The sequence below is a fragment of the Peromyscus eremicus genome, chromosome 1 (genome assembly GCF_949786415.1).
Source record: "Peromyscus eremicus chromosome 1, PerEre_H2_v1, whole genome shotgun sequence".
Classification (NCBI taxonomy): domain Eukaryota; kingdom Metazoa; phylum Chordata; class Mammalia; order Rodentia; family Cricetidae; genus Peromyscus; species Peromyscus eremicus.
In genome coordinates, this window is record NC_081416.1 from 22163913 (window position 1) to 22186642 (window position 22730).

General features: G+C 45.6%; 1 protein-coding gene across 1 annotated transcript in view; it reads left to right on the forward strand.

Annotated features, from left to right (window-relative positions):
- Sorbs1 (sorbin and SH3 domain containing 1) overlaps nt 1–22730 on the forward strand; it is a 229348-nt gene that overhangs the window by 186553 nt on the left and 20065 nt on the right. The window contains exons 20-25 of the mRNA XM_059258360.1: nt 8696–8868; nt 11499–11584; nt 14594–14761; nt 18253–18299; nt 22236–22350; nt 22480–22605. Coding sequence (XP_059114343.1) covers nt 8696–8868; nt 11499–11584; nt 14594–14761; nt 18253–18299; nt 22236–22350; nt 22480–22605 — 715 coding nt within the window. The remainder of the gene's footprint in view (nt 1–8695; nt 8869–11498; nt 11585–14593; nt 14762–18252; nt 18300–22235; nt 22351–22479; nt 22606–22730) is intronic.

Genomic DNA, 22730 nt, shown 5'->3' on the forward strand with positions numbered 1-22730 from the left:
TGTGGCGTGAAGGTTAGAGGACAAGCTTTTAGAGTCAGCTCTCTTTTCACTGTGAACTCTGGGAATGTAACTGGGTCGTCGGGCTTACACAGTAGGTGCTTCTATCTGCTTAGCCGTCTTATTGGCCCATTTATCAAAATTGCCCTCAGTGGGTCTTTGAGGGAAGGGAGTGTAGCTAGGATGTACTGGACCTGGAATAAATATAGAGTGACAGATAGTGGGATTAGGTCCTCAGGCCAGTCCTGCCAAGTGGGATGAAAATCTAGGCCCTGTGGACATGGATGTTTTCCCCGCTTCTGACAGTTCTTAAGATTTTGGCTGCACAATACATGTACCCCCATTCACTTCCTCATGGAGTAACTGATACTGTCTAGCGGTACAGGAATGGGTTTATTTTCTCTGGCAATTAATTGAAAGACAGGAAGAAATGGAAATCTGGGGTATCCCAGCAGAGCTTCTGTATGATACCTGGGAGATTAGGGTCCCCTTGTGGTTTTTCGTTTCATTAATAAAAGAATTTGAGAATGCATATACATAGAAGCTGAGGACAGCTTATTAGAACATGGAAGGAGAATCCCAGGGCATCAATCTCTGGCTGCCCGGAAGGAAGGAGCAGGATGGAGAAGGAACAAAAGCCAGGCTGCTTGAGATAGGTCCTTACAGGTCAGCCACCAGGCAGCAGGCGGCCACGTGGTCAGCAAGGGAGCTTTGGAAACGGTAAGGAAGCCAAGGGTGAGTTAGGGAGTTTAAAAGCTTACTTAAGTTCTGGCCAGCAGCTAAAAGAAAGACAGAAAAGAAGAAAAAAAAAGTTATACCTTTCTATGCCAGGCTTCATGAAGGCCTGTGGTTCTAGCCGAACCTCATGGTGGCTGATCCACAAGGATTGCACTTGGAGGTGGGCATTCTGGAAAGGAAAAGTACATTATCATAAGGTGAACCTGCCTTAGTAGAGATAACCCCATACCCAAGCCACCGACCTGCCCCATTGCATTCATCTTTACAGGAGGAAGCAAGGGCATGTCTCCACCTAGAGGCAGATCCCATTCAGAGTCCTAACTAAGCCTCTCCCAGCACGCCTTTCCCAGGGCTTTTCCATGCAGCTGTTATCCCAGCTGAACATTTCAGGGCTACCCTTGTCCTGTCCCAGGAGATCTGTAGTGGATAGCAAACTCTTAGGCTGAATAAACAAGCAGTAACTGAGCTTTCTTATGCCCGGCCTCAGGCTAGTGCTTCTTCTGGCCTCAGCCTCTGCTGCCAACTAGCTGAGTTGTTTGTGTATACTTTCCTAATTGCTAATTATAAACTCCCTACGGGCCAGGCATTCCATCTCCAGGGTGCCAGGTAGACCCGATCACGTGAAATGAGGCAGGTTTTGATTGCACTGGGCGTTTTAACCAGTGCTGTCTGCCCCGCTTGCTTCAGTAGTGGCTGGAGTTACCCAACTGCTGCCTGGCCTTCCCTCTGTCTCTCATCTCCCTGAACCACACCAGGCAGAGACGCCTGTGCCACTGAGGGCCCAGCTCAGTAAATTCCTTCGTTCTGCCAGCACTTAATGCTGCTTATCACAGTAGGAATCTTGACTATCTGGGAGATCTCTTCACCCCTACAAAATGAGTATAGTAAATGAAAGACAAAATGGCAGAGGAATGGAGTTCGTAAGGGTTAAAAGTGGAAATCACTACCGCGGTCAGGGTTAAGAACACATACTTACTTTGTTGACTGAGCACTTACTGAGTCCTAGGTCCTCTCTTCAGGTGAATCCTCTGAGCGTCCCAGGAGCAGGTATAATCATCAGTCTCTAGTGTATTGGTGAGGAAATGGGCACACTAGGGCAGTGTCCTGCCCACAGTTTCATGAGCTGCTATGTGAGTGCTCTACCCAGAGTAGGAGCAGTGATGCTTTCGACCAGGTGTTAGTAGTAGAGCCTCATCTAAACTATTCTGATTCAAACTTGGTAATAGTGTAGCTGAAGGCTTACTAAAGCTTGCTGATTTTGAGCTATTAAATACAATGTAAGCAACTCTTTGCAATACTGGCCTAGCAGGATTGAGGATGTTGAGTGTAAAATGCTTAACAGAGCCCTTTTCCCCAGGCACTCTGAGCCTTTATGATGATGTGATATTTTCCCAGCCTCTTTCCATCTTTCCTCCCTCTCTCTTTTTCTTTTGATGGGGTCTCACTGTGTAGCCCTGGCTGTCCTGGAACTCTATGTAGACCAGGCTGGCCTCAAACGCACAGAGATCTGCCTGCCTCTGCTTCCTGAATGTACCACCACACCAGGCTTCCAGTCTTATTTATATTACTGAACTAAGTCTCCAAAGACCTCAGTTTTATTTTTTTGGGGGGGTGGGGTGGGGTGGGCAGCTCATTTGAAATACTTGGTGGGACAAACTGGATCAAATGCATAAGATCTGGAGCTGGTGGGGAACCAGCCCGAGCGTGGTACCTGACATAAAGGGAGGTGTGCAGTAAATGGGTCCATAAGTCACAGTTAACTGGACTCCGGCTTGCCATGCACAGAGGCAGGCTGTTTGCTCACTGAACCTGGAGCCTCTTGATGGAGGTTACGCGGGTGACCTGTTAAAGGAAACATTGCCAAGGAATGAGGAGAGGCTCACAGCTTTGTGGCACCCACAGAATTAGTTTTAAAGCCACTTTCTTAGGCAGACTGAAATTTAGAATTTTGTTCATGAGCATTGACTATCTCACAACTTTGACAGAGCTGGATATAGCAGCATGCCGGAGGATTGAAAGTTCAAGGCCAGCCTGGGTGATGGGAAACATTGACTCAAAAGACAAACAAACAAGCAAAAAATGTTGATGATGATGAGGGTGATGAGGGTGATGATGATGATGATGGTGATGATGATGATGATGGCAGGGGATCAGGGGAGGGTGGGAACAACGTCAATCATACTCTCTGTTCCCAGTCAGCCATTGTCCCAGTATCCTAACACAGTGACCAGCCCTGTTTCTCAATTGTATTTTTTATCATTACTGTCAGAGTGTATGCCTGGTTTTATATTTTATTCTCCAAGTGTTTTCAGATCTTTAGTTTGTAATTTTCATCTAACCATTGCTTATCCCTTCAACATATTAAAACTGTTTTCACTTAACCAAAAGAGCTTTACTCTGTTTAGCCAGCAGGTGGCACTCAAGGAAAAGCTGTTCTTTCTGAACCAGCAGAGAGCAGTTTCCTTAATCTGAGAACAAAACACAACCTGAAGAACTAGATAAACATTGGAGATTCCTCAGTCCCTAAAAATATACAATAAGCTTGTGTGTGTATAGGTATTTGAGTTTAGAATCATTTACTCCATCAGCATTTGTTAAATGACCTAACTAGGCACCAGGTTTAGGAAGATGAATGCCATCAACAATCTGCCAGGGCTCCCTGTGTAATGTGAAACAGGTTTGTTAGCAGTAACTTGAATCCAGTGAGGCTGATGGAATGCTGGGATCCAGAAGGGAGTGGGCACCTCTTACTGTGTGGAAGGCAAGAGATCAAGGAAGGCTTTATTATAGAGATGGGGGGAAAAATAAGTAACAGGAACATTATATTATAAAATTTTTAAAGAAATAAATTTTTTATCCATCACAAAGTGCTATAAGATGGAACCTCAGAGGACTGTATAGATTCTCTCCCACAAAACTACATTAGTGACAATTGCCTGTTTTTCTTCCTGAAGTTGTCAAATGATTTTGAACAGGAAAGATTTAAGGTGTATTTTCTTTTCAATTGTGTATATGTGTGTATGTCTGTGGGAGGGCATGTACCCGAGAGTTCAGTGTCCTTGGAGATGAGAAGAGGGTGTTGGATCCCCTGGAGCTGGAGTTATAGGCAGTTGTGAGCAGGCTGAAGTGCTGGGAACTGAACTCAGGTCTTCTGCAAGGGCAGGGGTGCTCTTACCTGCCAAGCCATCTCTCCTAGGCTAGAAAAATTTGTCAGTCATGTTCATTGTTGAATCTCTTCTACTTACGAGAGTGACTGATACATAGAAGATGCTCCATAAGTACTTGTTTAGTGGATTAACACACATTGGATTGCCATGGATGTTTCCTAGCTATAATACCAACAGTGGTCGCAGGGAGCGGGGTCTGGAGGCTGGGAGGGGTCACCTGTAGCAGCATCATAGATAAGTGATAGTGAGATGACAGCTTGGTAGTAGGGAGAGCTAGGGGACTGATGTAGACAGGACTTGACGGGTGATAGGGCTTGGGGAGAAAGGAGAGGGAGGAGCTGATTCCTTAGGGCTTCTGCTTGAGTAAGGGCAGCTGGCTGAACAAGCCGGGTTTGGTTTGGGATGTGTTGGGTTGGAGATGTCCAAAGAACATCCAGGTGATGTGCCTGGCCGTCAGCTTGCAGTCTAAAAGGAAGGTGCACAGGTTCGCTGATAGGTTTTTCTACACAGCCTCACCACCAGTGTTAGTTTTGCAAGTGAAAGAAACTGAAGCCAAGAAAACCATCTTATTTGCAAGCTTTTAAACAACTTACGCTGGTGCATTCCTTGTTGGAATGTGGCTTTTCAAAACCCTGTCCACTGTCCCCAGACCTCTCCGCTAGGGCATGCGGAACCAGCTGACTCAGCGTGATCACTCCACTCTCTCACTTTATTCTTCTCACTTTATTCTGAATGTGTTTTTGTTGAAACGTCTTTAAACCCCACAGCCAGCTCTGCATCTCAGCCAGGGGCTCAGTTCTCTGCCCTGTCTTCTGGCTCGCTCAGTCCGAACCCGAATCTGACTCGGCACTGGCTTCTCAGAGCTGAGCTTCCGAACTTGACTGGTTTTGTTTAACGTCGTAGCTGCCAATTCTGCCTGTAGCTCTTTCACTCAACCAATGAGCCCACGTGATTTCTCTCAACTCTGATCTTTTCGGATATAGCAGAGTCCTAGGAACTCTGTGACCGTGAGCAAATGCAGTCACCACTCTGGTCCTCAGTTTCCTCTTCTGAGCAATGGAACAAATGATCCAGCATTGGAGGCGCCATTGGCGATGATGTCTTTTAAAACATGTGCTGAGGCTCTTGGATAGTGCATTTAAATAAGGTGCCTCGGTTGTACCTTGGGCATCTGGGAAAAACATTCTTTTGTTAGCTTTGGTATCAGAAAGAAAACATTTGGCTGTAGCAACAGCATTCCCAGAGGTTTCCTGAGTGCTGGCTTGTCGTTCTGTGGGAAGCAGGAAGAAATGGGTGGGGCACAGAGAGCAGGCAGGCTGGGTGGGGAGTACTGAGGGCTGCTGAGGCAGAGGCCCTAGGTCAGGCCAGGCAGCTGGGAGAAAAGAAAGGCTGAGGTGATTCAGAACATCCCGGTGGCAGGGTGGAAGTTGTCCGATTGACTCTCCAACGCCAAGGGCTGGGCAGGACCCTCACACCAGAGTCCTCAGTCCCCTTAGCTGGGGGTTGGCAAGGTCAAAGGACAGCTGTGTGTGGATAGTTTTGCGGTTGGGGTTTGGACAAAAGGGAGGAAATGAGGTGTTTCGTTCATTTTTATTTAGGAAACCCAAACAAGTTTAAAAGCCAATGTGGATGAACTTCTGCTCTTTTGGAGGTGGTATCCATAGAACCACGCTTTGGATCCCCCTTTTTAACAGGAGCCCATGAGTTTTTCATCAGAATCTTGGCGTGGGAGGGTGAAGTGTCTTTTAGCAAACCCTGTAGGCCAAAAGCTACATGGGCAAAGTCAGGGTCTCCAGGCTGACTCCTGAGCCTAGGAAAGCCAAACTCTTTTCTCTGGGGGTATGAGTGGTACCTGTAGGCAGGTTTGTGAGGTACCTGTGATGACAGCCACCCTGGGTTGTCCTGATGACTTGTAGTGAAGCTCCTTCCACTGTAGTTATGGTTCCTGGTCACTGATGTCAGAGTTCAGTATCTCTAAATCACCTTTTTAAAAAAATAAAATAAAATAAAATAAAATAAAATAAAAGGAGGAATTTCTAAGTTCATGGCTTTACATACTAAGACATATCATTACTCAGCCCAAGTATGCCAAGCTTTACATTTAGAAAGCATAGCCTTTTATTCATTCAGAACCTTCCCTGGGTGTCCTCATGGGTAATATAGTCGAGGGGGCTCTTGGAAATCAAGGCAAAGCCTTGGGGAAAAGGTCAGCCCGGCCTGATTCTCCCTGAGTTTTCTTCTAGTGAGAGATGAACCCAGAAGGCTGCTTGGCACTTGCTTTGTGTGTTTTTCAGCCTTGAGACTTAGATTTCTTGTCTTTGGGGTTCCAGTGATTTTTTTCCCGTTTGTTTCCATCACCCAGGCTGTAGAGAATAAGAAGGCCCTGGAGCCTCAGGCGGGTCCCCTGAAATCGTTGTTGTAAAGCTGTTAACTTGTAGGAGCTTGAGACTGGGCAGGTTAGTGGCAGTGGCTATGAGAGCTGTTACTAGTGCTGGAGGCACTTAGGGACTGAAGGATGCGGGCACCACTGCATCTCAGGGACTCCTCTCTTCCCTGATTCCTGGGTTCTGGTACCTCTTGTTCCCCAGATGGAGTCTTGGCAGATGATGCTTGGTAATAAATGATAATGAAACTCAAATACCCTTGACTCCTGCAGTGTGGGAACCACTGCCTCATTGGCCAGAGGGAAGTATTCTAAGACACCATCAGAGAATACAGTCTACATGGCATCCAACGGTGTGACTGGGGTTCTGGCTCTGCAGTCTGTTGATCCTGCCTGCTTTGACAGGGTATCTAATCTATAGTGCTTCATTTCCTTATCTAAAAACTGAGGGAAGAGGCGTGTGTGTGTGTGTGTGTGTGTGTGTGTGTGTGTGTGTGTATGTGTGTGTGCCTTTTATGTCATACTTTTTTTTGACATTGTTATCTATAATTATGAGGACTTAGAGTCTGAGGCTTTGCACAAAATGAAGGGCTGGGCTTGTAGAATATGAAAAGTTCCATCAGTGGGTAGACATGAAGACAAATGGTTGTGTGATAAGGAAGTACTTTTCAATGTTCCCTGGAGAATCTAGGTGGATTTGATATTGGTGGCCACTCTTACCATTCTTTAAACTTTTCTCTATATTTGACAATACAATAAAACATTGAGGTGAATAAATTCCGTGAGGCTGTTAGTCTTCAAAGTTGACAAATCCTATAATGATAATAGTAAACTGATCGTATCAGGATCAAAAGTATACAGCAGAAGCCTAAATACTTTTACAAGAAAGACATTCTCCTCTTCCTGGGGAGTGAGGAGGTATATGGAGTCGAGGGAGAAGGAGAAGGAATGTGTGTCATGTCAATGCTTCAGCAGGTTAGGCCACAAGAAAAGCAGGTGTGCAAGGAAGGAGTTCAGGGAGAAATGCTTTAGGTTTTTTTTTTTTTTCCTGTGCCACACCTCATTCCAAAAAGAACTTGTAAACAACTTGAAAAATACCTAGATTTCAAAGAAGATAAAAGACATGAAGGCCTAGAGAAACGGCTCAGTAGTTGGGAGCTCTTACTGCTCTTGCTGAGGAACCAGGTTGGTTTCTAGCAGCTCACAACTGCCTGCAACTCCAGCTCCAGGGAATCTGAGGCCCTCTTCTGGCATCTCTGGGCACTGCACCCATGTGGTACACATATGCACATACAATAAAAATAAATAGACCTTTAAAAACATAAATGAATCAGAAGCTGGAGTGATGGCTTAGCAGTTAAGAGCACTTGTAGGTCTTGCAGAGGATCCAAGTTCAGTTCTTAGCACCCATATGGTGGATCATAACCATTCATAACTCCAGTTCCTAGGTATCTAGTGCTTTCTTCTAACCTTTGTAGTACCAGACCTATATGTGGTGCACATACAGACATGCGGGCAAAATCTATACATCTATAGAACATAAGTTTAAAAACAAAGTTGATACTTTAAATTTTTATGAAGCCAACAAATGGGCAACAGTGTGTGAATGATAAATGCTGTCAGGTTCTGACAAAAGGTTTGAAAGAAGTGAATGCAAGGTGTGGCTGTGATGTTGGGCATGGTGGTATATGCTACTACGAGGAGGCTGAGACAGGAAGATCACCTGAGCCAAAAGCTCAAAACAAAATCCTAGCCATGATAAGGGGACATAGAGTTCCAGATTCTGACTTTGCTCAGGTGCTGATTTCCCCAAGGCCACAGATAGCTAGGGTTCTCTTCCTTTGCTGGTGATTTTGATGTTTCTGTCAGCTAAAGCTCTCATGCAACGTAACCTAGAAAATCATAACCTAGGTCATGGACTTTAGTTTGCTGGCCACACCTCAGACCTCTGTATCCTCTGCTCATGTCCCTGGATGTGCCTGCCATCTTGTATGTAGCCACTCAGCTCCTTGCTATCCTACCCATCCTTTTTTTTTTTTTTTTAAGATAGGATCTCACTGTGTAGCTCAGGCTGGCCTCAAACTTCAAGTCCCTCTTGCCCAAGCCTCCCAGGTACTAGGATCCCAGGTCCTTATTTATTTTTTTAGAGCACAAATGGAGTCATTACAACTTGGGAGCTTTGTTGCTTAGATCGTGTTCCTGTGCACCCAGAGCATGGTAGCCTGTCGGTCTGCAGACCGATGTCTAAATGAACAAGCCCTGAGAAAGCCCAGGGCTTGAGCAGGAAACCAGAAAGCAGTTTTCTTCTCTGTTACTGACAAACAGGCTTTTTAGAAGAATGTTGAACAAGCTAACTTTGTATTTTTTTTTTCCTCCCTCTCCTTTTCTCTTAAAATTACCTTGTTCGTAGTATATACTCTTCCAACTTCCATGCAGTGAAGAGAGAACCAGATGGGACCCCCGGGGTTCTCGCTAGCTTGGAGAATGAGAGGCAGATTTATAAAAGTGTCTTGGAAGGTGGCGACATCCCTCTTCAGGGCCTGAGTGGGCTCAAGCGACCCTCCAGCTCAGCTTCCACTAAAGGTAACCGTCAGGCTGAAGACCGCAGGTGTCTCTCTCCTATATGCCTGTTACCTGAGTGTTGGCAGCGGGTGGACCTCCACCAACAGGGACAGCTCTGCCTGTCGTCCAGGGCCAGGGCCAGGGCCAGGTCCAGGCCTTGGAGCCTTCTTGTGCCCCTCACCTATTTTCTTGCCGGCCATTTTTCTTTCTGGTATTAATGGTCCCCACCCCTAACCCCAGCCTTGTTCTCTCTGAAACATCTCTCTCTTTTTTGTTGTTCTAATCCCCGTTTCCTAGAGTTAGCTGAGCTTCAGCCTTTCCTAACTGGCAGGGTGGCCATTTCTTTTGTTGCATCTTTGCTCCTGCTTTGCAGCACAAATTATTTTGCTTCTGGACATCAGTGGGGGACTTTTTAAAGCCCTTATGACAAACGAGCATGTTACCTCTCTCTCTATCTCTCTTTTTTTTTTTTTCTTTTTCTTAAAGGCAGCTTTCAGCTTTAACCTAATGGGTGTGTTTATTTTATTCTGCATGCTTACCAGTGGATCGTAAAGGCGGGAATGCTCACATGATTTCTTCATCATCAGTCCATAGCCGAACGTTTCACAATAGCAATGCTTTAGGCCCTGGGTGTAAGCACAAGAAACCCCTGTCGGCTGCGAAAGCCTGCATTTCGGAGATCCTTCCTTCTAAATTCAAACCCAGGCTCTCTGCTCCCAGCGCTCTTTTGCAGGAACAGAAGAGTGTCCTGTTGCCCTCAGAGAAGGCTCAGAGCTGTGAGAACCTTTGTGTTTCTTTGAATGATTCCAAAAGAGGCCTCCCACTCCGGGTTGGGGGGAGCATCGAGAACCTGCTCATGCGCTCGCGGCGGGATTACGACAGCAGGTCCAGTAGCACTATGAGCCTACAGGAGTATGGCACCAGCGCCAGGAGGCCCTGCCCTCTTTCCAGAAAGGCCGGACTGCACTTCTCCATGTTCTACCGGGACATGCACCAGATCAACCGAGCTGGCCTCTCCTTAGGCTCCATCTCCTCCTCAAGTGTGCGGGATCTTGCCTCCCACTTTGAAAGGAGCAGCCTGGCATTAGCCAGGGGTGAGCTGGGCGCTAGCCAGGAGGGCTCAGAGCATATCCCCAAGCACACTGTGTCTTCCCGTATCACGGCCTTTGAGCAGCTCATTCAGCGGTCTCGGTCCATGCCGTCCCTGGACTTCTCTGGCAGGCTGAGCAAGTCCCCTACACCTGTGCTGTCTAGAAGCGGCCTGACTTCAGCTCGTTCAGCCGAGTCCCTCCTTGAGTCTACCAAGCTCCATCCCAGAGAGGTGGACGGGATGAACTCTGGAGGGGTCTATGCGTCCCCCACATGTAGTAATATGGCGGACCATGCCTTGAGCTTCAGGAGCCTTGTGCCTTCTGAGCCCCTTTCTATCTGTTCAGATGAGCTAGACCACTGTTCAAATGTTTCTAACGACAGCAGGGAGGGCAGCGGGGGCAGTGTTCATGGAGACTTCCCCAAACATCGCCTCAACAAGTGCAAGGGCACCTGCCCGGCTTCATACACCCGCTTCACTACTATCCGGAAGCATGAACAACAACAGCAGTCCTCCAGGCAGCCAGACTGGCGCTCCGATTTCAGAGGGGACAGGAACAGTCTCCTCAGAAACATCTACCTGATGAGCCCCCTCCCCTTTCGGTTGAAAAAGCCCCTCCAACACCACCCCAGACAGCCTCCCCCCAGTGACTCCTCAGGGCCCCCCGCCAGCCAGAAGGCAGACCTCCCCAGCCAGGGCACTCAGGACCAGCCCCACTCGGCAGCGGGGAAACCCTTGGTCCCCACCCGTCTGTCTTCCCGACACACCATGGCAAGGCTTAGCCACAACTCAGAGCCCTCTCTGGACAGATCGGCAGGCCTGGAGGATTGCCCAGGGGCCGTTAATAATGGAAATCCTGTGCCCTGCTCAGACCATGGCTTGGACAGGAACAACAACCCACACAGTGAACTGGCAGCGGCCCGTGGAGGTGGCATTTTGTGTGTTTGACCAGTCTCACCTCCCCCTGTCTCCACTTGGCTTGCTCTGTCTCTCCCTCCGTGTGCTCTTGGTGCTCATCTTCCGCCTCGTCTTTTGCTTCTGTTTGTTTTGCTTGGCAATTAACCATGGCTTGTAGTGGCTGCACTTCTTTAAAAAACAAATCCCCCCCCCCACTTCATTTAGACTAACCACCAAACTGTTTCGAAAGAAAAATTGGCCGTTTAGCTCATATCCAAGAACCGGGTTCATTTGAACTCAGACCCCCCGTTCGCATCAATCCCCAGCTTCCCTGTGGTTTTTTGAGAGGCAGCCTCTCTCCGTGGCCCCGTGTGTGTGAGTGTATGGTCTGTTCCTGTTAGAGCCTGCACGCCTCTTTGTGGGGACGCTTAAAAGAATGTCCCTTTCTTTGCTCACCTTTGGCCTTCTGGTGAGTTGTCTTTGTATTAAACTGGTTTGCAAGTAAATCCGAAAAGCAGGTGGGGTGGGGGCTTGGGGTTTTTCCCTTTGGAACTTGTCATTGAGTATTACTCAGCAATGTTTATAAACTTGAGCTTAATAATAGGAAAAACCTGGTTCCCCGCTGAACCGTGGCCCATTTTAACTCTGCTGTGTTGTTTTGAAGATTCGGAGTCACCAAGACATTTTATACCAGCTGATTACTTGGAGTCCACAGAAGAATTTATCCGGAGACGGCATGATGATAAAGAGGTAACTCTCCTGTCTTCACCTTGTTGCTCATGTTCAGGGAGAAAAAAAAACAAAGGATCTGAACTTTCCAGACACCTATCAGAAAGGAGATGTTGTGGCTGTAGTGACCAGAAGCAGTGGTGACTTTTAAAGATATGGGCTCCATTCGGTCTTCTGTAGGCTACTTTCCCAGAGAGCAGGACTGACTGGTTTCTCTACCGTCGCAGAGAGATGACATGGCCTGTATTGTCCTTGATGTTTTGGAAGCTTGGAAACTAGAGTTTACGTTTTCATCCTTCTTCCCAGCAATACATCCCATGTTGTTGTTTGGGTACTCGTAATGGGCCAAAGCGTATTCCAAACTGGACAGGATTGCCATAGGAAAAACAGAAGAGTGACAGTATTGTCCACTCTATATTTTATAAACGATTTGAAGAAGTTGCTGGTAATTCTGCCGGCTTTACTTCAGAAGGGAGATGCCACGTCGTTAGTGCTGGCAAACTCCACACAAGAACTTCTGAGTCTGGACGTTTTCTTGGAGCTACTGAAATGTCTCTGTGTGGGATGATTTTTCAGGGCCTGGAATAGAGCTGTCCTGGGAATATAGGAAAAAGTTCCCCCTGTGTATCGGCTGAGTGGGCAGAAGCTTCACTCCTGTCGTGATAAAGCATTACAATACACATGTTCTGGCTGCACATTCCAAGGAACAGGAAGCCCCGTAGATTAGACAAGTTCAGTGCCCACTTTCCTGTCATTTGTTAAGACATGCATGGATACTTTGAACTGCTGGCAATGGGGAGGATGTTCAACTATCACAGCTGTCCCCATCCCCTTTGCTATGTTGGTCTGGCTTGAGTGGTTCCAGAGTTTGGGTGGAGTTTCCTTAAGGATTTAAGGCAAGGCTGACTTTGAGGACTCTGATTGTAATCATTGCTGTTGGGTGGTAGAAAACAAACATGTCCCTCCTGTAGACACCGTACCTGTCTATCAGAAGCCAGGGGAGATGTTTGATGCCCAGGATTGTCTAAATTATCAAATCTACAACTCACAAATGATGAGTGTCTGTCAGGACTGAGAGCAGATTCCTTTCCAGACTTTTCTGTATTTGTTCTGTCAGAGAGACAAAGTTCTCATGAGAGGAAAGATAAAATTCCATTTTAATAATAAAATCCTAGTACTCAGTATGGAAGGTTTGATGGGTGAGTCTTACTAAGAGGCCTATTTTGCTAACTTGGTTTAACAGTGAATCCATTGAAAGCTGCATTCTCAACATGAGAAGCTTGCATCCTTGGGGATGCTGACGCACAGTTCTTAAAGTGCTTTGTCTTTCCTCATGGATATGGGCTTATGTGGTTAAAGCACAGACCTGGGGGATTTACTGAGTCAGGTTTAAGTACTAGGTTTAAGCCTTTTCCATTCGCTATCTGCCCCACAGATAATGAATCGCCAGCCAGAGCACCAGGGCTTTTGTCCATTCCACTGCTATAGAAACAGTCCAGGAGAGTGTTAGTCTGCACCCTTTTATGAAAATCCGTTACGGTTGACACTGATGATGTTGGCCTTTCAGAAAAGGAGAGCCTATCTGTTCTTGAAGGGCCTTCAGTGGTCACCAAGCCAACCGTCTGTTTTATTCAACAAGAGTATGGCTTGAACAGGGACACCTCCTGAAGGTGCTTAGCCAGAAACTAAGGCTCCACCTTCCTGGGACAGCACTTGGTCTATGACACCGTGCTTTGCAAAGCACTCTCTCATCTTGCTTACTCTTTATAATAGTTTTCTGAGCGCTGGAAGACCTATAGCCATTTGTTAAGTTGGTTTTTTGTAGACCCCAGAGGAAAACTGGGCCATTATCCTTTGGAGCTGAATGTCACATGAGTCATTTAATTGTCTGCTGGAAGAAGACTTATGTTTAACTGAGCATGTTAAGAATTACCAGTTCTAATAAATACTTTCCCACAAGGAGTATTAATCCCAGGAATGAAAATTGCAGGGGTATAAGGAAAGGCATTAAAATTCTTTTCTGTTGGGCCATTGGAATAGGCCTTGAGTGGTATTTGGTGAAAGGCTACATGGATTATTTGAACAGGTCTTGAAGAGACATAAATGATTATTTTCTTTTAAAAATATATTTCTTATTGTTTGAGAATTTCATGCCAATATACAACATGTTTGAATCAAATCTCTTCCCCGTTTCCTCTGCTCTAACTCATCCCATACCCCTCCCCCAACTTTCCCTCCCAACCTTTTAATTTTCTTAATAGGGGTGGGTATCTGTTTCTTCTAATCCCAGATGCCATTGTTTTCTCTACTGTGTCTACATCATTCCCTAAGACAGCTTCATTTCACCTAATGTAGACACAAGTCAGTGAGACAGTAACAAGACCCTCTGTCAACCTCATGAAGAGCGTTTGTCGTATATCCTGAGGTCCTGAAATTAATGCTCAGGGGAAGAGTTGGCTGTCCTAGGAGAAGAGGTGCCACATTCTCTGAAAGAGGCAGCTCAGCTGTGTGGAGCACATGGTAGTGTAAAAATGACCCAATTGCTGGGTAGTTAAGACCCATAGCCTGAGAGGCCTGTTGTAGTCAGACAGCACACCATGATCTTGGAAACACTATGATTGTATCATTCGTTGCCTAAGGCAGATAGAGTTGCCAGCTACCAACCCAACATGATTCCAGTGCTTAGGCTGAATGTACATACCCTTGGGTCACCTGGTCTTTGTTGCCAGAAGGCACAACTTTGGACTGAGCCCAGGGATAGTCAGCCAGACAGAGGGGTCGTATCGAATCATGTGTACCCATATCCCGATGTCGCCAGTTTCTTCTGGACAGTACTCTCTCCCTCCTACAAAACACATAGTGGATAGTTACCATGGGAACATAGAAGTTATGGCCGTAAGTCCCTTTGACACTGACCCTTAATGTCTTCTTCTTACTCACTCATACCTTCTTCCTTAGTTGCTTATATGGCCATTTTCCGTTAAGCTGGACCAGATCATTCACTGCCCATTTTATGCAATTTCATGGCAGAAACTTTTAGCGGACCAGAGACGACTTAAGCGCGAGCAAGAAGAGGCCGATATTGCAGCTCGACGCCACACGGGTGTCATCCCGACGCATCATCAGTTTATCACTAATGAGCGCTTTGGGGACCTCCTCAATATAGATGATACTGCAAAAAGGAAATCTGGGTTAGAGGTCTGTTTTGGTCGCCGCCAACTGCTGCTTGACCCAAAGCAATATTTGCCTTCCTTTGGCATTGCCCTCTGTAGGCCAATTTAGTTCTCCAAACAGTGTCTGTTGTCCTGGCTCCCCTAGCCTTGCTTTGGCTCTTTTGTGGCTGGTGAATAGACATGAATGAGCCCCACTATGTCCTGTGCTCTGTATGTTAAGCATGCCTGGCTGTGGGACTGGGATCTGCTGGTGCACACTCCTACTGCATGCTTAGAGCATTGGCTGCCTCATGAATCCAGTCCTCTCCATCTTGCATTTGACCATGATACTGTGTTGCATTGTGTTCTGCTTAGAAACTGTGTCCCCTTGGCCATGTGTCTCAGAAGCTCGGGTATGAACAACCCAAGAGTCTTCTGTAAAGAGATGGTTAATGAAGCTTTCATTATTAAAGTCACCTAGTGACCTCTTCTAGCTTTGATAAAGGCCCCCAAACTTAGTGACATTGCTGTTGAAAACTCAGAGAACAGTACTGATTGATTGCTCAGTGGTGCTGGAACATTTCACTGAAGTTTGAAACTCTGACTTGTGAATAAAGCCATGGAGAGGATAAGAGCACTCTGAAGAGACACTTCAGCTGCTATCTTAATTTTGACATCTCTAAGCTTAGACTACAGAGGTTTAATATTATACCAGGGATGAAGAGCAAGAGTGTAGTGATTTGATCCAGGTCTTGCCTCCCACATCAAGGTCAGCAAGGTAGATCAAAGACTACCTGTTGAGTGAGAGTTTCAGCCCTGCCATATAACCTTATGTAGCCCTGCTGAGGCTGATGTCTTCTTGGAGAAGTGTATGTATCTATGGCATGGGTTGGGCTTGCTGGGGCCAGAGGAAGTGATACCAAAACTAATTTTTTTTTTTTACTTTTCAGTATAACTAATGTTTCTGTCTTTCCAGTGACAGAGGCATTGTTAGCTATTCTTTTTTTTTTTTTTTTTTTTTTAAGAAATGAATTGTTCCAGGTAAGAAGTGGGGGTGGGGGGGAATCTAACTTAAGGAAATTTGGGGGACAGGGCAGATTTTTAAAGTATGGAGAAAAAAAGAAATGTAATGGAGGAAACAAAAGTTAGCAAGTCTCTGTCTACTGTGAGTGACAGGCAGCCTCTTGGCACTCAGTGTGATGGCTCCTTCTCAGAACAGCCCTGCTGTGAAGACTCTGCTGATGGTTTAGCCCTAAGCCAGGCCTGCCTGCATGTGAGGGGGCAGGGAGCATGCAAAACTGTCCTAGGGATACATGGGCTTGCCAGGGCTGCTCATTTGGAGTAGCTATAACAAGGCAGGCACACTCTTAATGGACCTGCATCCCCTCCAGAGTGGTATTTCCCACATTGGTGAGAACCCCTAAATGCAGAACCCAAAATGCAGACTGCTGCATCCCACCTATGACATTTTGATCTGGGGTAGGGGGGTCTAAAAATTTGCAAGTTGCAAGTATGCTTTGATGTATTAAGGTCCACATTTATCACTGTCCTTTAGTTGATGAGCAAGGCAGTGAGGCCAGCAATTGTGGGTGGTGCTGTGTAGATGTAGGAGTCAGCAGTCACTAATTCTGTAGAGCACTCTCTGCATAGAGCAGAAACAACACAATTCATGTCTTATGGAAAGATCACCTTCATATATAGTTATATCAACCAGATAAGGTGGCACATACCTTAGTCCCAGTTCCTGGGATGTGGAGTTAGGAAAATCAGAAGTTCAGAGTTATTCAGGCAATGAATATGTGCGGCTGTGGTATACTTTTATAATGTCACACAGCTATATAGCTGGGTGACATGATCTATCTCTCTCCTCACACGTTTTTCTATTGTGATATCTATGAAGCTTTTATTCTTACAGTTTTGGTCTTTGGGTCTTCTAGTGTGAACATGTTATGTATCCTAACTCTCACATTCATTCTGCTTGTTTACCTACAACTGTTAAAGTATGCCATAAACATAGGCATTAGGATTATATGATATTTACTTGATTATAAGGTGGTTATTTGGTTATCCCTTAATGTGTATGCATATAGATAGACAGGAAAAGCAGCATGAAAATACAGGATGAAAAATTCTTATAGAGAACCAGTCTCAGCACATGCCTGTGATTTCTGCTAGGGAGGGGGACCCAAAGCTCAAAGCCAGCCTGGGCTCCAGTGAAAACCTGTCTCCAGTAAAAACAGAACAAAACACAAAAATTCCTGTGGTGCAATATGAACCCTAGACGATCTCTACAAAAACCAACCCGAGAAGCCTGGAAATACAGGGCGTATGACCAAAGGACAAGCTACTAGAATAGCCTGGTGATGCTTTTAGGTGCCTTTTCTTACCTCGAGGGTTCCATTTTCCCCTTCCCCTCTGCCCATGTCTTCTAATGTGGTAGAGGGCCTACCATTCATTTCCCGTATGCTGTTCCCCTAGACAGAGGCCATAGCAGCTGAAGAGGTCAGAGTTAACACGGAAAGAAATAGCTTGTGCATGTGATTCTAACAATTTCATGTGTCCCTTTTAAAAAACAAAACAAAACAAAAACTTTTAAGGGCAAAGAAGAAAGATGTGCAAGTCGATAAAGGTGAAGTTCTTGCCAGAGGTGGAGCTGAAGAAGTTCCAGGCTGAGATGTGGTACATGCACAGGAGAATGTGACATTTAGGTGTGAGGGAGGTGTGACCCACAAGCCTCCACCCAGGTTTGAGATGGAGATTTGATCTGCTGACAGTCCAAGCCAACATCAAAGCAACCCCCCACCACACACACACACACACCCATGTGAGGAAGAATTTGAGGAATGTTATTTGTGCTTCTGGGTAACAGTAGGTAAAAGTCAAAGGAAGCTTTGTGTCTGTGGGAACCAGAGGTCAGACCCAGAGCAACGGGGGTTTTAGACAGAGGACAAGCGGACGCGGGCGTGACTTACTGACAGACTTAATGAGAATGTGGAGACGGCCAGGTCTGGCTCTCCAGGCTTGAGTGTCTAGGAGAAAGGGGTTGCCACAGCCAGGATGGAGTTTCAGTATGTAGATGTATACTCAGGCTGTCCCCTGGCTGGCTTTTTGGATGCTATCACAGACCGTAAGAGCATATGGAATAGAAGATGTCGTGATAGGTGAACCAGAGTTTGATCTGCTTTCGGTTCATAACTTAGACCAGGCAGATAGGAGATGTCCCACAAGGAGTAAGTCAGTGGGTAAGGCTTGTCAGAAGATTGCTGGCTGACAGCATGCCTGAGGGACTTTTCAAACCATCTCTTACCTAAATGTGGCCTTCCTGAAGGGGCATTTTCGTGCATGACACAGCTGACTAAACATCCATCTATCATTCTGATGAGGTCGGGGGCTGCGATTTTGCCCAGGTGTCTAAGCCAAAATGAACTGGCTAGATTGGATTCCTCTGCTTCGCTTCCTAGAAACTTGTGAAAATATGTCCTTTCCGTTGTTCATCAGTCATGATTTTTAACTCAGCATTATTTCTTGTGTTTATAGATGAGACCTGCCCGAGCCAAATTTGACTTTAAAGCTCAGACTCTGAAGTAAGTGCTACTGGTCATATTTATCTTCTTAGCTGCCCTCTTTCAAAACACTGTTTGCTTAGGACAAGGAGTTGGAAGAAACAACGAAGACAGAAATAAAAGTAACAAAGAGTAGAATATATGCCAGGCACTGTTACATTGCCTATATTAACTCATTTGATTTTCATGAGTAAGGCCTGTGTCTTGTGGAGTAGATACTATTATTCCCACTTCAAAAACTTAGGAAACCGATATGAAGGAACTTAGCCCACCTAGGAGGTGATGGAGTCAGGATTCAAACCCAGCATCTTGGCATCTGAAGCTGCCCCTTACCCTCTTTCTACCTGGATAGGTGCTCTGCTTGATTAGCTTGCAGCATGGTCTGACCCAGCCTTTAGTGGAAGCAATCAGAACCAGTTTCTAGGAATGGAACTTGGCCCGTTTTACTGTAGCGTTCCCTAAAGAGAAAGCTCACGGGATGCTAGCATTTCTCTAAGTGTGTTCCTTGGAGTGTTCGTCATGCAAGGTGTTCCAAAAAAAAAAAACAAAAAACCGGAAACAAAAAATTAGTGTTGTAGAAATGAGTCAGAAAACCGCCTTGTACTATACTTAGGCCCCCTACCCCTGGGGGAGCTAGGCTGCTGTTGGCATGTTCGTGGCCGTGGAACTCCCTTGGAGACAAAAGTTGATCTTCTTGTTTGGCCCAAGTGTTCTCTAAATTTAGGTGACCTGGAAATCTTTCTGTTTTCTATGGAACACAGTTTGGGAAGTGCTACCAAAGACAGGTTCCAGAGGGACTTGTGAGCCTTCTAGCGAATTGTGGATTAAAACAGACCATGCGTTTTCTTTGGCAGCTGAAGATTACGTGGCCAGCCACATCCCATTGTCTGGCTGACAGGAGGCACCAGGGTATAGGAGGGAGAGCTTCCATTCATGAGTGATGGAAAACCCTGCCTCAAGGCTCCTCAGCCATGTTTTCCACTTCCTTCAACACAAAGGGAGTGGCCAGACCAAGTTTCAAGAATGCAGACATGACTCTGATGTGGCTGGATTTGTGTTACTCCATTCCCTTAGTTTACTCAAAGAGACGGCCTGTGGACTTTAGATTCAAGAAAGAGTCCTGACTCTGCCACTCACATCTCTGTAACCATGGCCAAGTTATCAATGTCTCTCACCCTCAGTTTTCCTCATTGGTAAGATGAGACTAGAAATGCTTCCCTTGCAAAGAGACTAGCCAGGTTAAACCCAGTAAGATGTTTGGCACAATGTAACAGAGGTCAATACTCAGAGTATGTTATCCACCATCCTCATTTTTCAGCCAGAGAAAATAACAAAGATAAATGAATTAATTTGCAGTTTAATCAAAATTCTTTAAATTGAGACTTTGGGTGATATATTTTCTTGGATTTCATTTTAAAAGTTTATGTGCCCCACCCCCTTTGAGTAACCATATTGGATAGAAGAGGTAAGAAGGCTTGAGGTCCTTAGAATTGTTATCATTTATTAATACTGCTAATGCCAGAGAGCAGTTCCTATCTCCTGGCTCATGTTCTCATCATGATATGCTCTTTTCATAATAAAATCAATAAAACTTAGTAGAAAGAGTAAATTCCAGATTCACAGACAAGATTATTTTTAAACCCTCCAGCCACGTGGTTTTACCTCTTTCTACAGTGTGTTCCTTTAAAAAACAAACAAACTGTGCTCTGGGGTCATTTGATTCAACAAAGTGACCAGGCTCCGTCTCCCTGTACTCAGGGCTGCATACATAAGAACATTCCAGAAAACATCTTTATGTCTCCCATCCCTAGGGCTGTCTGTGTAAGCAAGGATAGATAGTTATGAATGTGTTTCATTCACAAGCATAAGACACTGTGAGACTGTTGTATGATGGGGGAGGGGCTGGAAGTTTGCAGACAATGGTGTTGCATTGCAACAACAAAAGGTTGTACACATCTAAGAGCACCTTGTACTGTTAATTCCCAGTCCTCTACACTAGGCCTAGTATGTGGATCTGTGGGAGCTGAGAGTGTGGCCTGAGGGAAGATACTGGTGAAACCACTTTTCTAGAGACCAGTTACTGGTTTTTTCCATTGAAGGGGTGGGTCCGACCAAGCTGCCTCCTAATTAAGCAAACAGAGCCCTTCCGTGGGAAGAGATCGGGTGGCACAGTGCCTAAGAGCCAAGCTTCTGGTACCGAGGTGCCTGGGTTTGAAGCATGAATCTGTCATTTTGCAGGTGGGATGGGAAGGACATCAGCCCCAGGAACCCTGTTATCTCTATTGGCTACAAGTACAGACCTCCCCATGTCCATCTATATCAGAGTAGTGGGTCTCTGCTTAACAGTGGGGCCATTTCAGGTCCCACTTGCTGCCACACTATATGACGCTTGGACAGGGAATTCAGGACACTTAAAGGAGAGGGCTTTGACAATAATGTAGCCAGAGACATTCCTTTTCACAAAGATGAAGGTCCTGGATCCTTTTTGTGGACTTATTTAGGATTAGAACCAGTCTCTCAACACAAGATCTACAAAAGCCTCCTCTGTTTTATACATTTTCCAGATATTTAGCTAGCATCCCTCATGTGGGGCTCCCTGGCATACTGAAACCTGCCACATCCCTTCCAAATCACAGCGAGAGACCTTCTCGTGGTGTTGGTTTGGTGCAAAAATGAAAATTATTTAGACATTTTTCTTTTTAATTCAAGAAAATGTCAAGTTATAATTTTGCTCTGTTTTCATTCTGTTTATATTTTTTCTCCTGAAAACAAAAAGAATTCCCATTAGATGTGAATACTATCACAGCCGAGGCAAACAAAGAGATGGGTGTGGAAGAGTTGTGAAAGACACAAATAGCTTTTGAAAAGACATTCATTTTTATTTCTAATTCCTGTTTTGAGGAAGAAGGACATGCACTGTGCTGGGTGTTCCCTCTGCAATTTACAGCTGCATTCTCCAGCTTTGGTTGAGGTGCCCTGGTCAGATAAAGGAACAGAGTCACTGAGAGCTCAAGCTTCTTGTCCAAGTCCCAGAACTAGTAAATCTTTGAACTCAGCTCTGTCTAACTTCAGAGCTTTCTAGTGTAGGCTGATGGAGATGGATGGTGAAGTAGGGGTTAGAAGGCCGAATGAGTTGATAGGAGGATGCCAAGATGTCATCACCTGAAGGAGTTCAGGCATGTCTACCTGTAGCACACAAGGGGCAGTGAACGTATCCAGAGGGAGACGTTTCACCACTGAATAAACGTAAGTTAAGACTTCTGGGCTCCACCATGGTGCATCTCTAAGACAGAATTCCCCCCAAAAAAATATTAAGAAAATCACAACCAAGTAATAAGACCCCTGAGCACTTTCCAGTGCTAGTAAGTTTGTGTGTTGACATCCATCCCATAAAAGATTAGAAAAAATGCCCAATGTGATATAATTTCCTGACAGTTGGAGTTCTCACTTCCAAGTATGGAGCCTCCCACCTTCTGTAACTTTGTCCTCTCTCTTAGTTAGGGTCTTATTGGCATGAAGAGACACCATGACCATGGCAACTTTTATAAAGGAAGATGTTTAATTGGGACTGGCTTACAGTGTCAGAGGTTTAGTTCATTATTGTCATGGCAAGAAGCATGGCAGCATGCAGATAGACATGGTGCTGGAGAAGGAACTTAAGAGTCCTACATCTTGATCCGCAAGCAGCAGGAGACTGTGACACTGGGCATAGCTTGAGTATATGAGACCTCAAAGCCTGCCCCCATGGTGACATACTTCCTCTAACAAGGCCACACCTCCTGATAGCACTACCCACTATGGGCCAAACAATTCAAACACATGTGTCTGTGGGGGCTATTTCTATTCCGATCACCACATCCCCTCTGACTGTGTGAAGTCTTATTTTACTAAAAACTGAAGTGTCTTCACTGCGCATGTTTTGAAACATCTACTAAAAGGCAACTAATCTGTCAACAGGGAGCTGCCTCTGCAGAAGGGGGACATTGTTTACATCTACAAACAGATTGATCAGAACTGGTACGAAGGTGAACACCATGGCCGGGTGGGAATCTTCCCACGCACTTACATCGAGGTACTGCAGCCTGCAGCTCCATTCTCACAGAAAGCCCAACCACGGCTAAAATGCCATTTTCTTACCTTATGTTTTCTTCCCTTCCGTTCCTCTCCTGGCCCTTCTCTTTTGCTTTCTTCCTGTTCTCAGCTTCTGCCTCCAGCTGAGAAGGCTCAGCCCAGAAAGTTGGCACCTGTGCAGGTTTTGGAGTATGGAGAAGCCATTGCTAAGTTTAACTTTAATGGTGATACACAAGTAGAAATGTCCTTCCGAAAGGTAAGCTATGCATCTCATCCTGGCTTTGGGGCCTTTGAATAGTGCTGTTATCTGGAGAATGTGATGTTGCTATAGAGTGCCAATTTGTAGCCTTAAGAACACAGTGAATTGATCAATATTCACAA